Below are 19752 nucleotides of genomic sequence, written 5' to 3'. Positions count from 1 at the left end.
AGGAGCATGGCATCTTGCGTAGATAAACCAGGTCTGAAGCCGATCATCGTGTGAGGGTAAACCTCGTGCTCTTCCAGGTACCGAGATAATCGATTCAGTATTGCATGTTCAGCAACCTTTCCCACGCACGATGTGAGCGAGATCGGTCGTAGATTCTCGAGGCCAGGAGGCTTGCCCGGCTTTGGGATTAAAATGGTGTTAGCGGTCTTCCATTCGCCAGGAACGTCACCGCTCTTCCACATCTCATTAATCAGTTGTGTGAAATACTCTATGGCGTCATCATCCAAATTGCGGAGCATCTTATTTGTTATCCTATCGGGACCGGGGGCAGATTTCCCATTAAGATCGTGCAAAACCGCCCTGACCTCTCCTACTGTGAACTCAGCATCTAAAGTTGGGTTGTGTGTTCCCGTATATTCCAATCGAGGAGGTGGCTTCTGCGTGTCCTCGACGGATAGGTACCTATTCACTAGCTGTACAATAACTTCCGACTTGGATGAGTCATTCTGCGCCACGTGCAACATTTTGTTTAACGTGTTGCGTTGATTCGATTTCGTGTTAGTTTCGTCTAGTAGGTGCTTCAGTAGATTCCAGGTTCCTCCTTTTCTCATTCGGCCGTCTATAGAGTTGCAAACCTCATCCCACTGTTGCTTAGAGGGGGTTTTGCAGTGCTCCTCTATCGCTCGATTGGTTTCGGCAATTTTCTTTCTCAGCCTACGGTTGAGTCTCTGACCCTTCCATCGGTTGAGCAGAGATTGTTTAGCTTCGATGAGGTGCGCCAATCGGCTGTCCATCTTGTCGATCGGGAGATCCGTTAGCACCTCTTTAGTTGCGGCGCCAACGTCCTCCCTTAGTTGTGCGGTCCATTGTTCCAAGCTTAGGTTGACTTCTCCAATCACCCTTTTCTTTCTGATTTTACGGAATTCGTCCCAGTCCACGACCGAAAATTTGCGTAGTCTCTTCTGCGTAATCCGTAAGTTAATCATTAATATATTATGATCAGTACCCAAGTCTTGGTTCAAGTTAGCCCAGGTGAGTTCCGTTGTGTTGCGAACAAAAGTAAGGTCAGGAGTCGTGTCTCTACATGTCGATGTGCCGCATCTAGTTGGGAATGCTGGGTCCGTGATGAGCGTAAATTCTAGGTCCGTCGCCTCGCGCCATAGACTTTCCCCTTTTTTCGTATTATAGGGGTAACCCCAAGCGTGGTAGGGGGCGTTAAAGTCTCCGGCAACGATTAACGGTGAGTCTCGAGCTAGTTTGACTGCTTTGGTAAGTAGGGACTTGAATCTTTGCTTCAGATCTTTAGGGCTGCTGTAGACATTGAGAATAAAGATGCTGTTCTGATTGCCAAGTGAAGAGTTTGGAATGATTTCCGTCATGATGTATTCAATCTTGTTACCAGTAATCTTTAGATCGTGCCTGATGTGCGTAGCCCTGTTACTAACTAGGGTGGCGATACCTCTCCCCCCCTCGTTACTGTTCATCTCCGAGCGATACCCGGGCAAAGTGACGTTGGGGGTGAGCGTTTCTTGGAGTAGGATAACGTGCGGTTTCTCGGGGTGGGATCGAATAAATTGCTGCAGGGGCGCCTTTTTATGATGGTAGCCCCTGCAGTTCCATTGCCACATTTTGAACTGACTAGTTTGCGCAGCCATCTTGCTTGGGCTGGGGTGTATTATTTAGTGTAGTGACACTGTTGGACTTCGTGCGTTGTACGGGAGGATTAGGGGCCTTTGGATCCAGAGCTGGGACCACCGTATCATTAAGATATGCTTCGATCTTGAGGAATCTCTGGTTAGTGCGCTCTTCCATAGCTGCAATACCTGACTGGAATTGCGTCAGCCTTTCGTTTATCTGCTTGACGCTCTCGCTGAGCGTTGTGAGCATGTCTCTTATTTCAGATTTTGCCCTGGTAGGCGCTTGTTCACATGTTGTTATGGCCCGTTTCTTGGGCGCGGGTTTCTCCTTTTCCCCCTCCTCATTGGTTACGTCCATGGGTCAAGGGATTTCCGATTGCTTGCTCCCGCTGCTAGCAGAGGGTGGCTGATTTCTCGCAGCTATCTGAGAGCTTCTTCTAATTTCGGCCATCTCCCTAATGAGATTTTCTACCATGGATCTTAGCTTATCATTTTCTCTTTCTAGTTGCGCAATCCTATCACTTTCTGCACTGTTATGCTTATGCTCTGGCGTTCGCTCGCGCGTTACCTGTGGTCCCTGCGCTCCTCCTCGGACTCGATCGGCCCAGGTTGACTGCCTTGGTTTTGACGGTCCTCCAGGCGATTCGAAGCACACCTGCGCCCTGTTGGAGAAGGGGCGCGCCCTAGCTTTGGATCTGCTCCTGGATCTGCTCCTGGATCTCGAGCGCCCTCTGGTTGTGGAACGACTCCTGGAACGGGAGCGTCCTCTGGATCTAGGGCGCCTTTCCGCCGCTGGTTGCGGGTTGGTGGGCGTGCTGCAAATTTGTTGCAGTCTTGCTTCTTCGTTGGCACGTTCTCTTCTTCGTCTTCTGACCACGTATGGTATCTGAAAACGTTGCTTGCAGGCTTTATCGGCCGTCAGGTGTGGTCCTCCGCATAGGCCACATTTCGGTGAGCATTGATGTGACTCCTCTGGGTTGGGTGTGCCACATCCTCTGCACTTTGGTTCTTCGGGGGTCGGACACACATCCGCTCGATGACCTAGCTTGCCACATGCGTAGCAAACGTCCATTTGCTTGCGGAAGAGAAAACATTTCACCAGGGTCGGGCCGTACCTAACGAAGTTTGGTACTTTAAGGCCGTCGAAAGCGATGATGACTGTACGCGTGTTCTTAATCCTCTTCGCTGCTAGGGTGAGCGGATTTCTGTCGTTGACAATGTTTCTTTCCAGGACCGCAGGACCATCGTTGACGTCAATGTTGCGTATGATGCCCTTGCACGTGGTGTTCGGAGCCGTTTCATAGACGCTGACTTCGAAGTCCTTGCCTCCAATTTGGATCAGCCTGATTCTTGAGTACTTGTCGGCGTTGTGCCTCGCAGGAGTGCTAGCAATCATGATGTTTTGCTCATAGTTTGGACAAATTACGTCCTCGTTGGTCTGCGACGGGTCAAGTCCGGCCGCTTCGACGATGGCCCTCCCGATGACGGTGGCCCCAGTCTTGGTAATATTAAGTCCTCCCCTTGGTCGGATCACGATTTTGATGTGTTCCTTCGGCATCGGTGGCATGCGGGATGCTCTCACTATCCGGTTCTTCAATTTATCGCCGCCCGTCTTCATCCTGGGCGACTCGCTGATGCAATGCCCAGCCTGGCGCGAAGTGCCTACATTGCGGTCGACTCGACCAGCTAAAGCACTCGATCTCTTCGAAGATGCTGTTTTCCAGCCATATTCCTCAGTAAACTCTTCGGGGGGTAAATCCTCCCCTTCCACAATCATATGCGACATCGATGACTTGTCGGGAGTAGTCGCCGGCCTTTCCCACTGCAGCGCCCTTTGGCGCGAAGCCTCGCTAGGCCAAGCGACGGCTTGGTTCGATCACAAAAAGTCTCAGAAAAAGGGAAATTGTCCACCCACCGTGATAATCGTGGTATCGGAGTAATCCACAACACTTTACACGTCGATTGACACACTATTTGGGAGGATTGGAGGTGATTGCGCGACCGAAAACATTTCAGAAAGCGAGAGCCGACGTTTTCATGTCTGCATTGCTCGGCTTCTTCCTCTTCTTCCCACAAACTACTGATGTCACAATTTTATTTGGAGAGTGTTTGTCATTGTAGCGTCTATTTCTTTTCAGTGCGTCGGCTCGAAGGAAGAAGGGGACGATGAAGGCGGGCCCACGTGATGTACCCCTTGTTCCCCGATCGTCATGTTTCGCCAGTGTGAATGTTCAGATATATAATACTATGTAGCGTGACCGAATGCGTCACTCCTTTACCTACAAGTGGTGACCTCGGACGCTTTCGAACTGCAACCTTCCATACGTACGCACCGCGCACTTCGATTCCTCTGCACCGCTCTTCATTCATAGAGGCAAGTTATGTCACATCCACAGGACGCCAACACTTCTTCCGCCGCTTATGATGTTGCAACCGTCAAGCTTCCGGACTTTCGGCCGGCAGACCCTGCTCTTTGGTTCGCCACCATCGAGTGTCTTTTTCGGCGAAATTGTATCACCGCACAGCAGTCAAAGTTCGACTGTGTTATCGGCGCTCTAACAACTTCGAACGCCTCTGCCGTTTGCGACATCTTTCTGACGCTACCTGCCGAAAATCCGTACGACGCCTTGAAGGCAGCGCTTCTTCGCCAACGAAAGAATCTGACCAACGTCGGATGCAACTTCTGCTCACCACGGAAGAACTTGGCGATCAAAAACCAACTCAGTTGCTTCGTCGCATGTGGTACCTTCTTGGCAACGACTCAGCGTCAGCGGACACTACCATTTTCAGAGAGCTGTTTCTTCAGCGACTGCCTCACCAGGTACACATGATTATAAGTGTATCGTCCACCAACTCGCTTGAAGCTTTAGCTGAGAAAGCAGACAAAATTATGGAACTTGCCGTCGTAGGCATCGCCGCAGTCCACCGTGTTCATGCTGTTGCCGCCGACACAACATCTCTTGATGACCATCTTGAGCGTATCATTGAGTAGAATGTAAACCTCTCGTGACAGGGCGACAAGCTTACGACTCAGCTGGTTGGATTTCACCCACAGGCTACTCGTTCAGTACCCGAGCCGCCATTTAATGATCGCAACTGCCGAGTTTCTTCTTCACTGCCTCGGTCATCTTCAATCTGTTGGTACCACGCTCGTTACGATACTCGCGCTAGACAGTGACGTCCGCCTTGCAATTTCGCGGGAAACTACCGCTCCATGTACTGAGGACGGCCAGTGCTGTCGGCCCCAGGACCAGCCGTCTCTTCCCCGTGACCGATCGCTTGACCAAGGTTCGCTACCTCGTAGACACCGGCGCCGAAATTTGCCTTATTCCGCCTACGCTGACAGACCGTCGCCGACGTGACCATTCTACGCCTTCACTCACCTCCGTCAATGGCTCAATCATTACAACTAACGGTCAGCGATCGGTCACTTTGGACTTTGGATGGAAGCTGAAATTTCGCTGGTGTTTTCTTGTAGCTGACGTCTGAGTTCCCATCATAGGCGCTGACTTTTTGTGGCATTTCGAGCTACTCGCTGACGTCAGACAATTCGTCTCATCGACATAGAAGACCACTCGAGCGTCCTGAGGAATATTATCGAATGTTCTACTACTACAGCTTCTCCACGCGTGTTCCTCTCCCTGGTGAGCAGTTCTTGGGGAATTTCCGGACCTTTTCCTTCCGCACTGCCTCAAGATTGCTTGTCAAGAATTTGAGCACATGCTCGAACTTGGTTTTGTGCTGGCCCTCATCTAGCCCGTCATCATCTACTCAGCGCTCCACATCGTGCCCAAAACAGTAGAGACTGGAGACCTTGTGGTGAGTATCGGGCTTTCAATAACGTAACCATTTCCGACCGATACCCGATTTCGCATATACAGAATTTCACTGCGGCACTTCACGACTGTACTATTTTCAACACAATTGATTTCATAAAAGCGTATTACCAGATCCCTGTCGAGCCATCCGACATACAGAATACTGCTATCATCACTCCTTTTGGCATGTTCGAGTACCTTCGTAACTCCGAAAAGGCGGCCCAGACATTTCAGCTGAAGTACTTCGCGGCCTCACCTGTTGCTTCGCCTATTTAGATAATATATTTGCCTTCAGCTGCAGTACATCCGCACACAAGAGTCAGCTGCGCCAAGTTTGCACGCGACTGCGGCAGCACGGTCTCGTTGACAACGCGACGAAGAGTGAATCCGGCGCCTCAGAGTTGGATTTCCTTGGCCATCGTGTCGACCGTCACGGTGTCCGACCGCTAGCCAGTCGTGTGACTGCCATTTCCGAATTTCCACGACCGAAAGCAGTGCGGATACTTCGTGAGTTTTTAGGACTTGCAAATTATTACCGAAGGTTCCTTTTATGCCACGCCACCATCTTGCAGCCACTTCATGACTTGTTGGGTGACCACATGAGACCAAGTGTTCCTTTACCTTGGACAGAAGCAGCCACCAAAGCTTTCGAAGACATAATAGTAGAACTTGCAAAGGCTACACTCCTTGCTCGTCCTATACCTAACAGCCTTACCTCCGTTATGGTCAAAGCTTCGGATGTGGCTGCTGGTGCTGCCCTCCAACAGTTTGTCGCTGGCAGATGGCAACCCCTCTGTTTTTTTCTCTAAGAAGATGACACCACAAGAGCAGCGCTACAGCACTTTTGGCCGCGAGTTGCTGGCTATATACTTTGCCGTCAAACATTTCCGCCACTACCTCGAAGGTCGTTAGTTCTGCATACTGACAGATCACAAGCCCCTAACGTACGCCCTGAATTCAAACAGCACCTCGTATGTTCCCCGTGAGCTTCGACACCTGGCGTACACATCCGAGTTTACCAGCGACATTCGTCATGTCAATGGCAAGGACAACACTGTGGCCGATCTCGGCTGCACGCCGACTCGACCTCCGTCACCTAACCGCACGTGGATTTCACATGCTTGGCTGTTGCTCAGCACGATGATGACCATCTCCGCAGGCTCCGCAGGCTCCGCAGGCTCCGCACCACTGGTACTTCACTCGTGTTTGAAGTTTTCATGCCTGGCAGAGACGTTCCTATTATCTGTGATACTACAAATAACCGCTGTCGTCCATATGGGCTACCAGCTTTTCGTCGAGCCGTTTTCGAGGCCCTACACCCCCTGTCACTCCCGGGAACGAGAGCGACGCAACCTCTAAATATGTGTGGCCTCGTATAAAAGCTGATGAGCAGAACTGGACGCGCGCTTTCTTGAAATACCAACAGGCTAAAGTTTCTAGACCCACAGTTGGTCCAAGAGAAAGTTTTCCACCTCCTGATGGCCTCTTCAGTCATATCCACGTAGATATCGTTGGCCCTTTGCCTCCTGTTCAATAGCATAGATACATATTAACGTGCATCGACCGTTTTCCTCGTCGGCCCGAAGCTGTTCCGCTTACGAACATTACCGCGGAAACAGTCGCACAGGCTGTTGTCGAAGTCTGAGTCAGTCGATATGGCGTACGGTCTACTATTACAACCGACCGCAGTCATCAGTTTGAGTCGACACTTTTATGTAACATCTCGGAAACACTTGGTATCGCACACATTAAGACAACTGCCTACCATACCATGTCTAATGGAATGATAGAACGTTTTCATCGACAGTTAAAGGCTGCCCTAATGTGTTCCGACACCAGCATGCCATGGACGGAACGAGTTCCTCTTGTCCTCCTCGGCCTCCAGACTGCACTGAAGACCGACATGCAGTGCTCTACGGCAGAACTTGTTTTTGGCACAACACTCTGCGTTCCTGGATAGTTTTTTGGTATACAGTCATCACCTGTACCCTTTGGAATTAACTATGCAAGCCGGCTTCGAGCAATGATAGGACACCATTGTCCCGCCACGTGTTCACCTCACTCGTCAGAACACGTTTGTCAGCCTGCACCTCAGCGACTGCACACACGTTTTCATACGCCTAGACCCAGTACGTGCTCCGCTACAACCACCGTACGCGGGCCCATTCACTATGCTCAACCGTACGCCCAAAAATCTTACAGTGATTATCAACGGGCGCGAAGACATCGTATCCATTGACCGTCTTAAACCGGCTCATTTAGACAATGAATCGATAAGTACACACACCGCCGCAAACACCTTCGAACCTACATACATATCGCCGTCCTGGAGTGCGTTTTAATACAGATATGACCTTCATTTCTTCCTTTCACACCGCTCAGCAGCCCCGTGGCTTGCTCACTAGGGGGAGGGCCCCGCAGCATCTACTTCTTTTCGGTGCGTCGTCTCGAAGGAAGAAGAGGACGATGAAGTCGGGCGCGCGTGGTGTTCCGATTGTTCTCCGATCGTCATGTTTTCGCCAGGGTGAATGTTAAAATATATATTACTATGTAGCGTGACTGAACGCGTCTCTCCTTTACCTACACCATAATGTCGATTATGGTGTAGGTCGCAGCACACGCTGTGTGACAGACGCAGCGGGCAGAGCACCTACGCATCGAGGACAGATGCATTGCGTGCACACGCATGTCACGCGCGCACGCGCGTGTGCTGAAGTTCAGCATACATCCTCATCCTTCCAGGCCCTTCGCCAAGCGCGAGTGCCTTATTGAACTAATTGAATTTTTCGAAGTAAATTACACCAAATATTTCGTAAAATACGACTTATTACACACAAGCTGCAGCCATGATAGCTTCAGATTGTAATTCGAATAGGCGAGAAAACATAACATATGTTACGTGGAAACTCAGACAAAGCATTTTTCCATCTGTCGTGTGAAGTCTGTCCGAGTGGTCACGGCCGCTAGGTGGCGGTACTGTTTTTGGGTGAGCACGAGCCGACGAAAAATTTTGACCAACTAGAGGCTAGCAGCTCTGCTGTAAAACCACCGGGGCTGAAGCCGCAAGCGTCGTGAACGCTCCGCGGGCTGTAGCAGAAGATGGGACTGGTGACTTTACTAATTCATTATATTGTTACGTAATTAGTTGCAAGAATAGTTTCTCGATTACTTGAATGACTGAATACGCTCAGTGGCCTAACTTCAAAGAGAATATAACGGTTATGAAGACGCCGCAGTCGAGGGTTCGATATTAATCATCACCAAACGGAGTTAAGGGCGGCACATGGGTGTTTCCGTCCGCTACAAAAGGCGGCTATGGAACTGAGGAACCGAACCTACAACCTCATTCTTAGCGACAGAAGACTTGCTAATGGAGTAACTATAACGCTGTGGAATAAACATACCGTCGCGTCGGCGATACTCGTAGCCTGCTGTTTTATCACAGCGGAGCTGTATGTGGCTAGCCGATTCGTCCGTCTGTCGCTTGTACGCCGAAAACTATCATCATCAGCAAGGGCTCGAGCGTCGTCATCTTCTTCCACAGCTGGCTCGTCGGCACCCCTCGGAACAACCGCGCGAATGCACTCGTGTCACGGCTCCCGCGTTCGTCGTCGTCGTATACAGTTGCCGCTCATCATTCCAGCGTAGAATTTCCCTTCTCTTCTGTCGTCGTAATGGGGAGGCCGTGTCTTTGGGGGTATGAGCCATTGCTTAAAGGGGTATGAGCCATTGACTGTCTTACGTGACGGACAGATTTAATTTTGAAGCAATTTAGTTCCGAAGAATCACAAGTGGCAATGGCGGGCGGATGCTGCTTACCACGCCGCCGAGTAAACTCGAGACATCGTACGCAAGCGACAACGGTGGACTGCGGGCGTGCCGTCAGTGACTTCGTTCTTTCCTCGACCTCATAATTGAGAAATAGTTTAATGAACCCTCGGGATTAACCCAGTAATAAACACCGGGGCCGCATGTTTCAACTTCACTGGTTAACCATCTTGAAGGGCCGACGAATTTTTTTTTTTGAGCTGAAAACAAATACCCGCATCAACTTACTGTAAGTGCAAGTCTAAATCGGGTGTTTCAGCGAACACTTACATGGGAGTTCCAGTTAATTTTGTGCTTCAATGTATAAAACGACGTTTTGTTAAGAAAGTAACTGGAACGCCAATGCATTTCTCCGCAAAGCTCGAGAATTAATATCTCGAAACTGGTGTTATCCTGAGAATTCGTTCGAAGTGAATCCGCCTTGCGAACTCCACGGCTGGAATTTGTAGATTGCATAATGGGCCCTAAATTTATTAGTTAAACATTTCACCAGCACTTTTTTATTAATTAGTACATTATGCAATTCAATTTTTTGTGCATGTAATGTCCGCCTCTTCGAGTACACCAGCCCATGAACTAGAGTGGTGCTATGTGCCACAGCCAACCTTTAAACACTTTTGAAAGTGTTCGCTGAAACACCCTGCATGTGCTTGGTTCTCTAACCACTGAATGTATGGTACGACTGCAGCGCCCCATTTCATTCGCCGCTGTAGCCCAATAGATGGCGTTATGCTATGGAGCTCGAGGTCGCGTGAGAGATCCCGTTCACGCAGTGGCCGCATTTCGATGGGAGCGAAAATAAAGAACGTTCGTGTGCTTAGATTTAGGTGCACGTTATAGACCCCCACGCGGTCAAAATTTATTTGGAGTCTCCGACTATGGCGTGTCTCACAGTCAGATCGTGGTTTGGGAACGAACAATCCTACGACTGACGTTTCCATTTTGCAACGATAATTATCGCACCGGGCAATGAACTCAGCAGCCTAAGTAGGGAAACAGGTCAGGCGCGACGATCATACGATAAATAAACAATTTAATTGTTTAAAAAGAATAAATATGACGGTCGGCGAACAGACATACTGAATATAGAGTTAGCAAGCATCGGGCGAAATGATTTCATTTTTTTAGTGCGATTACAATACTTTGGATAAATCAGGCACCTTGCTCTGTGCCGGTGTCTAACCTCTTTCTCAGTGCCCTTCACTTGCTACCAGCGCTCTCCATAAGTGCACGCTCGACTTATAAAATGGGGAATGCCCGCTTTTCTAGCTCACAATAACTAAACGCTTTAGGCCTAGCCTGAAATAGACGCCTATTAACTCGCGCCGTTGTTCATTGAAGTCTGACGCTCTTTGGGGAGAACTGGCCCTTGCGCCATAAAGCCCCAATAATCGATTCACTTTAACTCAGATTTACGCTGAACCCTAATTGTACAGTGCCAGCGGGAAAAAAGTGGGTGCGGGAGGCCGCGTTTAGTGAAGATTTCTTTGTGATGTTCGAAGATGAACATGCTGATGATGACGATGAGATGATGCTTCGGACATGTTGGCGCCTTTAAATGGCGCCGGTTTACTGCTTTTCACACGGGGATGCCCAGATAATAAAGGCCACAGATATAAAAAAGAAATACCATAAAGCCTTATCAAAACTGAAAGTCAACTTTGAAACACATGCAATACAAAGTCTAGTCACATTAGTACACTAAAGCCACGCTAATGTGAAAATAAACTTTGAAACACAGCAACGCAAAGCATAGTCACATTCATGACCGGTATAACGTAAAAATATTCCACTCAGTTTTTAAATGCGTGAGCATTTCAATGCTTACTCAACGAGAAAAACCGTCACGTAAGACGGTCGCTTTCAAGATGGCGCCCGCAACCGGGAGCGATTCCCCTTCGTGCTGCCTCTCGCTTCAACGCCAACAAAGCGGCGAAGGCCTGCGGACCACAGGCTGAAGGGCCTGCGGTCCAACATTATTAAATCAAAACATTCTTATCCTCTTTCCATGACTAGAAATTCTAAATAAAGGTGTCTTCAGCATACGGTTTCTCGCCACATTGCTTGAATGCACATCTCATTAACGTCAACAGTTATTGTTGGATGGTTTATTCGGCCGGTATTCAAGTAAGGACGAAAGGACACGTACCGCGCAAGCGTTGCTCAGTGCCAGTCCGAGGCTGCTCGGGTCGGGTCCCAAAGAGCCAGCAAATGCTATGCTGGCTACCAAGGTGCAGACGACCACAACGAAGCCAAAGGTAGCGGTCACCGTTCGTGAAAAGCGGGACGCGTTTACGAAGCAGATGAATCCGCGGTTGGCCTCGTCCACTAGGCGGCAGAAGTGGCGGCGCAACCTGCCGAAAGAAGCAAGCTACGTTTATAGGCTGGACAAGGAGCAGTTGAAACGATGGGGGTGGGACGGCTAGGAGCAGGTTTGCGCCGGTTGGTTATATACGATTGGAAAAACAGTGGCCAAAGTATAAAACTCGCACATACCAGAACAGAAGCGCTATGTTATTGTCTCTTGTGTCCAAGTCCTACTTTTGCGCTTCTAGTTTAATCATGGTCGTTTGTAAGATTACCAGATAAAGCAGACCTATGAATACTGCTACCTTAGGGTATTGCAACGCGTAAATAGCTTCACAGGCTTCACATCTTTTTTTTTCATCTCTAAGAGATACGGGTTTGAAGGACATGTGGTAACGTATCGCAGTGACATTGTAAGAGACACTCAGGCGGAGCAATTGCGCGCCTTTTTCGCCAGGCTAAACCTTCCTGTGGCTACAACTCGCATCCAACGCCAATAATATTTGTCGCCACCTGATTTAACACAGATGCTAATAGAAATATTAAATTCGCACCTGTCGACCACACCGTATGCTCGCACAGTGCTCAGCGCGTCCGCGGTTTCTGTAGCGTGCTGCAGAAGGCGAGACATGGCCAGGCTCTCTGCGTAGCGGGCGCAGTTGGCTGTCTTTATTGTCACCCTCTGCGAACGGTAAGAAGGTGCAGGAAGACAGAGTGCAGAAAAATAAAGAAAAGAAAGTCGCAGTTTCGCCCGAAAGGCGAGGCATCAATTGCGATAGCAAATTAGTAGAGAGCTATACGGAGTAAGGAAAGTAGTTTCGTCTGCGGCATAAACTTGGACACGTTCACTTACTAACTGAATTAACAAGCCTGGTGTCAGCGCGCACAAGCAAACATGAATAGATTACACTAAATCACTGCAGACAACCACGGTCAATACGCTGGCGTGAGCAAGCGCACCAACAGCAGCGAGAGAGGGTTCGTGCGGTCTACCGCTTCAACGGAAACTGAGCGGCGAAATCACAGCGCATACAAAGCTAAGAGCCGTGTGGAGATCGCTTTCAAGACACAGTGCGCGTGACAGCCCGGAGCCGCGCAAAGTACAAGTACGCAGTTGCTGGCTCAGTAGAAGCCGCACCCCTCCCTCTACTGCTGCCTTCCCGCTTTCCGCATTAGCATGGGAGATTCAGTCGCCAGTTCCCCTTGCGCCCGGTCGCAAGATACGCATTTGGTGCTGCCGCTAACGTCGCCTCCCCTTCCTCCCTCCCATACCCCCACGGCCTTTCGCACGACGTAAGAAGTCACGTTTGCTCTTCGCCGTGCGTTCGCTCTCCGCGAAAGCGCGCGTCCCTCGCGTGCTTTCACTCGCACATACAGCATACGGCGCGCGGCGACGATTTTATCGCCCTTGGACTTTAAACGGCACCTCACGGCGACAACGACGACAATGCCAACGGCAGAGATCCGCTTGGAGTGTCCATATAATTGCTATCGCAGTAAAAAGACACACTTGGCCCGTACTTGGCACCTTCAGCTCTCGAAGTGTACGATAGCATGCTTAGATAGCATGCTCTCTGCAGCTGCGCGCACGTGAGTCATGCACGTGCGACATTGCTGAGTCTGGTTTATCAAAGTTACGTTTCTATACCTCGTATCTCTGCTGCGATCTCCTGCACACCGCGACACACTTCCGTACATTTAGTACGACACACTTGCGTACTTCTTGTTAGGTACCTCCGAAGGGGTTGAAGCCTGCCTGTAATACCATAAAAAATGCGTGCCCCATCAACACCATGGTGGTGTTCACCCGATAGTAGAATAGGGCCTCTCTCTCTTAAGCAGCACAGTATCCCATTGCTCTAACCACGATGGCAGGCATGCTTCTCTCGTGCCAAAGTCGCTCTTTGAAATTATTCCCCACGTGACAGCACGCGCTTTATGACACCATGTTACACTGCATTGCCTTCAGGAGACGCCTACATTTTCTAGCCATGCGGATAAATAAAGAAAACGCAAGATATGCCTCTAATCCTCTCACATTAAAATTACTTATTTAGTCGGTGAAAAGTATTCGTGTGACATTCGCACCCTCCACGCTCATAATCATCAACAAAACACCCTCCCCCGTCTTTTGTAAAATGCCACTGACTAAAACGATACACGCGCTCACCATTGTGTAAGCGACAAATAGAGCTACAATAAGCGTAATGGCGACGACCACGGGCGACTGTGTTCCCACGATTGCCACCTTGGCGATCATGATGAGCGTGTTCTGGATGGTCTGTTTGGCGGGGATGAAGCAGCGTGCCTCTACAAGTTCCACGTCGGTGGAGAAGCGGTTCAGAACGCGGCCTCGCGGTGTTGAATCGAAGAAGGACACGGGACTCTGCAGCAAGTGACTCAGCATGTCGTTGTGAAGCGACCGTGAAAGGAACTTCACGGTGAGGGCGACCAGTACGCTCCCCAGAATCCGAAAGGTCACTGTGAGGAAGACACAGAGATACGTCGCCATTAGAAATATTGCCACTGACCATGCAACGAGCAAAGGAATGTCAATGAAATTGCAGTGCACGACAACGGCACGAAGTGAGAAAGGCATACATACAGTGCCTTCAACTGAACCTTTATTCGCAGAACCGGCCATTTGTACAAGAATAACAACATTTCCTCATTAGCAATCGTAATGCTGCGTGACGATAATCAGAGAGAAGCTGAAGGGCTGCTGACTCAGTACGTCCTGCACCGTTCTATTTCAAGAAAATCGAATATCCCTCTAATTAGCTGATCCAGATGCTGGTTCACTAACCGGAATTTGTAAAAGGAAGATGAAAAAAAGTATACTTTCGGAACGAAATGCAGGATCGTTTACCGGTTATTGTAGCTTTGCTCCCATAACCTATCATTCACACATTTGTAAGAATGCCCGACGCCTTTTTGGTCCACAGGACAATGTCAGCGAGTACAGAACTTACTATTTTTGTGAAAGAAATTGCGTGTTCTATTATGTGGTCTTCAATTGTAAATGAGAAAGTGTACCTGCCCTTTCCAATCCAAGTGTTTATCTGTGATGATTTCAGCCATGGTAATTCAAGAAGTGGGAATGGCGTGTACTTCGTCTGGTGGTGTAATCTTTTGTACCACACACAAACTTTTTAGCATCCTTTGTAAGCTTTGTTACACTCATGATATTTTTGGTATTCATTGTAATAAAATGCGCCCCACCCCCATGTATTGCCCGATGGGCTCTTACGATAAATAAAAGAAGAAAAGAAAGCAGAAGAATATAGACCAACCCGTTTACATATACATTGGGCAGTTATTTTATCAAATTTCTTGAGCCTTCTCTTTACATGTACAACACCATGCAGCACACATGCAGGGAGCAGGCTAGAGACTAAACGCCTGACGAAGCCCACCCTTCTTGTGGTAGTGCATTTGGAACTTTGGCACGAAGGCACGCTTGAAGTTGTTATGATCCCACAACGCAAATTTTCACGCGTGTACATTTCAAACCATAAGAAGTTTTTCAACAACAAATAATTAACACAATAACAAATACAGCAACAGAATATTGCAGAGCGTTACATTATAGCATGTCTAGAACCACCCGTTCCCTTTAAGTTGTTGTGAGCGCCTTGGGAAGGCATATCAGATTTATCTGCAACTATATGTTTTAATGCGATATCACGATGCTCTAACTTTGTATACGTATAGCGTAGAATTTTAAACTACAACACTTCGTTTCTTTGCGAAATGATTCGTGATTTCGGGCTTGTTGTTATGACGACATAATACGGCTAACAGGCCAAGAAACGTGGCGAGAAATTAGGGAAACGGACTACACGGGCACTGCCTCTCAACTAAAGTTCATTTCGCAGGGAGCAAAGACGTAGGAAAAAAAAAACCAAATCAAACGCAAGAAGGCACAGTAGGCACACACAAAATTTTATTACATTAATGACTAGGAGATTCTGAGTACACGTGAGGGGGGAGAGGGAGGAGTGGGTTAATTATGCAGACGCCGTGGTTTCCTTGTGAAGTAATTAATGAATGCCGTACTGACGCAAGAAGGTCCGGACTTGATAATCGTAAAGGCCTCGATGATCTCGCGTGTACTCGTATTCATGACTATTTTTGTAAGTAATCACGAATACACTTGAGTACTCGGCGATGGTTGAAACATCGGCATGTTAGGTACCCCTAACAAAAAGGCAAAGCTATCTTCAATTATTCCCTCTATCTTTTGCACAAATGTGGTTGCTATACCGACGGGAATACCGGCTACAAGTGCCACACTGACAGAACTGTTTATTACTGATGCAATGCAGGACAGCATATGTTTAGGTGTTCTTAACCTCTTAATCAGAGATAACTTGCACATTTTCTTTATTCTGAAGAAGCGTGTGAAACAGAAAAATCTAGTTTCACCGGGGATACATTATCCACATATCAATACACCCACAATTTTATCTTTTAGGGAGAAAATTAGCTTGATAGATTGGGGTGATGTACTGACATGCTCTTTAATCGACGAAGCATATGACCATTTTATTGACATTATCGTCTCTGCATATAAATGAATCTTCCTCCATCCCACCCCGTGAACGTGGATGTACTGCGAAGCTGTCGACATTAGACAAGCACCACTACCACAAGTGACTTCCGTCACGCACGTGACGTAAGTCGCTTGGGGTGGTGCACTTCCGCGTGCGCGTGCACTTCCGCATGCACGTGTGCGGAAGTGCAGCATACATCCTCATTCTCCTAGGCCCTGCGCAACGACTATTTATTATTCATGCTCTTGTTGTGTTGGCGTAAGCGTTCGAAGGAATGCTCGCCTGCGTCTGCGGTGTTTACTTCGTGGGCGAGAATCTGCCATGGCTTCTTGCCCGCCGCATCGTCCGACGTCCACGATAGGCTGGCCAGCCGGCGCGCGGCCAGCGAGAAGTGAGGCGAACAAGCGGGCGACAGCCTTCCCTCCTCCTTCCTATACTTCCTTCTGGCCACTCGCTTGCCCGAGAGCCCACGCCCTTTCCCTTACCTTCCTGCGAGGAACGAGCGACAGTGCGCTTCCCCCACCCCCTCCCTCATTGCAGCCCCTTCCCAGCCACTCGTTCACGCAAGAGATCACCCGCCCCTCTTCGCAACAACTGTTGCCCGAGAGTAGCACCCTTTCCCTCTGCGTGTTTCCTCGCCTTCCCTCCCCCAAGTGCGACCCGCGTCGTACCGCCGACCTACCACGAAAACGGCCGAAAGAGCTAAAGTAAGCCATTAGCTTTCAAATTCTTGAAATCCCTGATAGTCTACAAGAGTGTTTGAAGTATGTAGTTTACATTGCACTTATTTTGACTGTTGGTTATGTAGGTATGACTATGATTTGAGGTTAATTGCGTGCCCCATGAAGAGAAAAGATGCAAAGCTTGTTGACAAGACAGAATCCACCGCAGAGTTATCCCGTAGTCGACAGTAGGAACCGTACGTTTGTTCTTCAAACAACTTCTACACTGTTCTTATAGTCGCTGCAGATCATAGCTTATTTTGATTAATTATAGGCCAAAACGGACAAGTGGTGCATACAAACGTAATATTCACCAACATGCCCCCAAAATGGCGGTTCAGTCCGAATTGCCATCACGAATCAGCCTGCGACGCTTTAGCCAAAAGCGAATTATGCTGTGCTTCAAAATCTTTGCAATCTTTGTGAATTCACATCCACTGCTTGATGTAGTCTGTAATATCATTTTTCTTAATGATCTTGAAGCGCGACTCAATTAACATGCGGCAAAGGGCGCCGACATGTTTAAAAGCTGTCTTCTGCTTCCGACAACAGAAAAAAAAGAAAGGTATGAAAAAGAAGTTATAAAAAATTACTCCATCTCCTGCTAAAGGGCATGTTAAAAGGGCATGTTGTGTGTGGATGCGAAGCAGTGGGGAGATGGTTAGCTTGAGCGGGAGATGGTTTCGCGGCAGCGGCCCGAACGCTCATCGCGGCGCTGCACAGGAGAGAGAATGCGCGCGCGCTCCGTCATTTTCATACCGCGGAACTACCGGGGCGCCCCCAGTGGAGTATGCAGCTGTCGCACCACCTGTCGAGCGCGCCGCTCTGGATTCCTCGAGGAGAGAAAGGGGGGGAGCGTAGGAGAGGAGAGAGAGGGGGAGGGGAGGTGCATGTGCTGTGGGGGTGTGGGACGCGGGACAACAGACTTTAAATGCTTCGCATTTACAAGAAAGTAAAGTAAAATAAATCACCTTCGCGCTTAGGGAAACAGCAGCGTCGTTTGCGGAATTTCTTGTGATTTCAAGCTTCTAGTAATTGATGCGCTCAAGTGTGGGACGTCGGTGGGGGTCGATGGAGGCCGAATGAACTGAAGCAGCTTGCTTTCGAGTTCCAAGTAAATGACTTTTTCTTCAACGATTTTCTCCCCGAGGTTTTCCAGTTTATCCGAATTAAGTGAAAAGTCGAATTAGCCTAGTGAAAATAACGGAAGTTGGCAGGAAACCTGGCCACAGTCACCGATACCAAGCGGGACAAAGGACCGTCTGCAATGTGAACGCATGACCTACCGTCTGCGAGACACAAGGCTACGAGGATGGGAACCCACGGTGGTTGCGACTCCAAGGAAGCCGCAGAGTCACGAATCGCGGAGGCGTCTGTCCACCGCTTGATCCAGAGCTGCTGCATTCCGAAGGCGGCCGCAGAACCTATAAACATGAGGACGCTGATGGGAGCTGGCCACTGCGCCAAGCGAAGCAGGCTGCCCAGCAGCTGCCACTCCGTCTGGAAGGAATACGAGTAGTTTGTACGCATAGTTTCGTGCCTCATCATCATCACAATCATCATCATCATCATCATCATCATCATCATCATCATCATCATCATCATCATCATCATCATCATCATCATCATCATCATCATCCTATTTTATGTCCACTGCAGGACGAAGGCTCCTCCCAGTGATCTACAATTATCCCTGTCTTGCGCTTGTAAACTTCCTAATTTCATCACCTCACCTAATTTTCTGCTGTCCTCGACTGCGCTTCTCTTCCCTTGGCACTTATTATGTAACTATAATGGTCCATCGGTTATCTGCCCTACGCATTACATGTCCTGCCCAGCTTAATTTTTTTTCTCTTAATGTCAATTAGAACATCGGCTATCCCCATCTGATTTCTGATCCACACCGCTCTCTTCCTCTCTCTTAACGTTAGACCACGGAGTAAGTCTTATCTTACTCCGTGCGTTAGTCCTAACACTTTTCTTTCAATCGCTCTGTGTGCGGTCCTTAATTTTTTCTCGAGCTTCTTTGTTAACCTCCAAGCCTCCGGCCGATATGTTAGCACCGGTACAACGCAATGATTGCACGCGTTTCTTTTTAACAACAGCGGCAAACTTCCTCCGAGTATTTAGTCATGGCGGCCGTATGCGCTGCAACTCATTTTTACTCTTCTGTAAGTTTCCTTCGCATGATGGGAGTCCCCTGTGAGTAATTGACTTAGATATACGCACTCCTGCAGAGACTCTAGAGGAGGCACCACAGCAACCAGTAGGAAAGCTACCCAAGTAACAAACTACCTAATAAATAAACGACAAAGCATGGAAGTGTCTATCTCAAAAGATCAAATGGAACTCGCTGAACTGTCAAAGCTGATGAACAAGAAGAAAGTAAATATAATTCGAAATTATAACGTCGGGAAAATTGAACAAGCAGTCAAAACCAGCCGCAGCATGAAATCGGTGAAAAGAAAACTTGGCCTAGGACAGCGCAAGATGTTTGCAGTGAAAGATAAGCAGGGTAATGTCATCACGGGTGCTCAGGGTAATGTAATGGGTAATCAGGCTAATCAGAGTAATGTCAGAGCGTGACTGCTCTGGGTACTGTACAGTACGCAGAGCAGTCACGTGAGGGTACTTGTCTTCTGTATATGTTGTCTATGAGCACGTATTCTGCCCGTATCCTTCATTTCAATTACAAGGGCTCGCATTCTCTAACGCATTGCGATGTTTGAAGGATTCATCACTGTCAGTGCTGCTTCTACTACAATACAGTCCCCAGAGTTCGCCGGCCGGCAAGGTAGTGAAGGACTTCCATGCTTATGCGAATGTTTTGGACGGCGTGGCGCCCTCGGCATGCGTGAGCGTTTGTGTTCCTCTGTCATCTATT

General features: G+C 48.7%; 1 protein-coding gene across 1 annotated transcript in view; it reads right to left on the bottom strand.

The window, feature by feature from the left end:
* Positions 1 to 19752, bottom strand: part of LOC119466370 (ATP-binding cassette sub-family C member 2-like) — an 87759-nt gene that overhangs the window by 41061 nt on the left and 26946 nt on the right. The window contains 4 exon segments of the mRNA XM_037726881.2: positions 11433 to 11637; positions 12145 to 12272; positions 13761 to 14071; positions 18155 to 18368. Of these exon segments, the coding sequence (XP_037582809.2) occupies positions 11433 to 11637; positions 12145 to 12272; positions 13761 to 14071; positions 18155 to 18368 (858 nt within the window).

This window comes from Dermacentor silvarum, chromosome 10, assembly GCF_013339745.2.
Source record: "Dermacentor silvarum isolate Dsil-2018 chromosome 10, BIME_Dsil_1.4, whole genome shotgun sequence".
Lineage (NCBI taxonomy): Eukaryota > Metazoa > Arthropoda > Arachnida > Ixodida > Ixodidae > Dermacentor > Dermacentor silvarum.
This window is presented reverse-complemented; position numbering and strand designations above follow the sequence as displayed.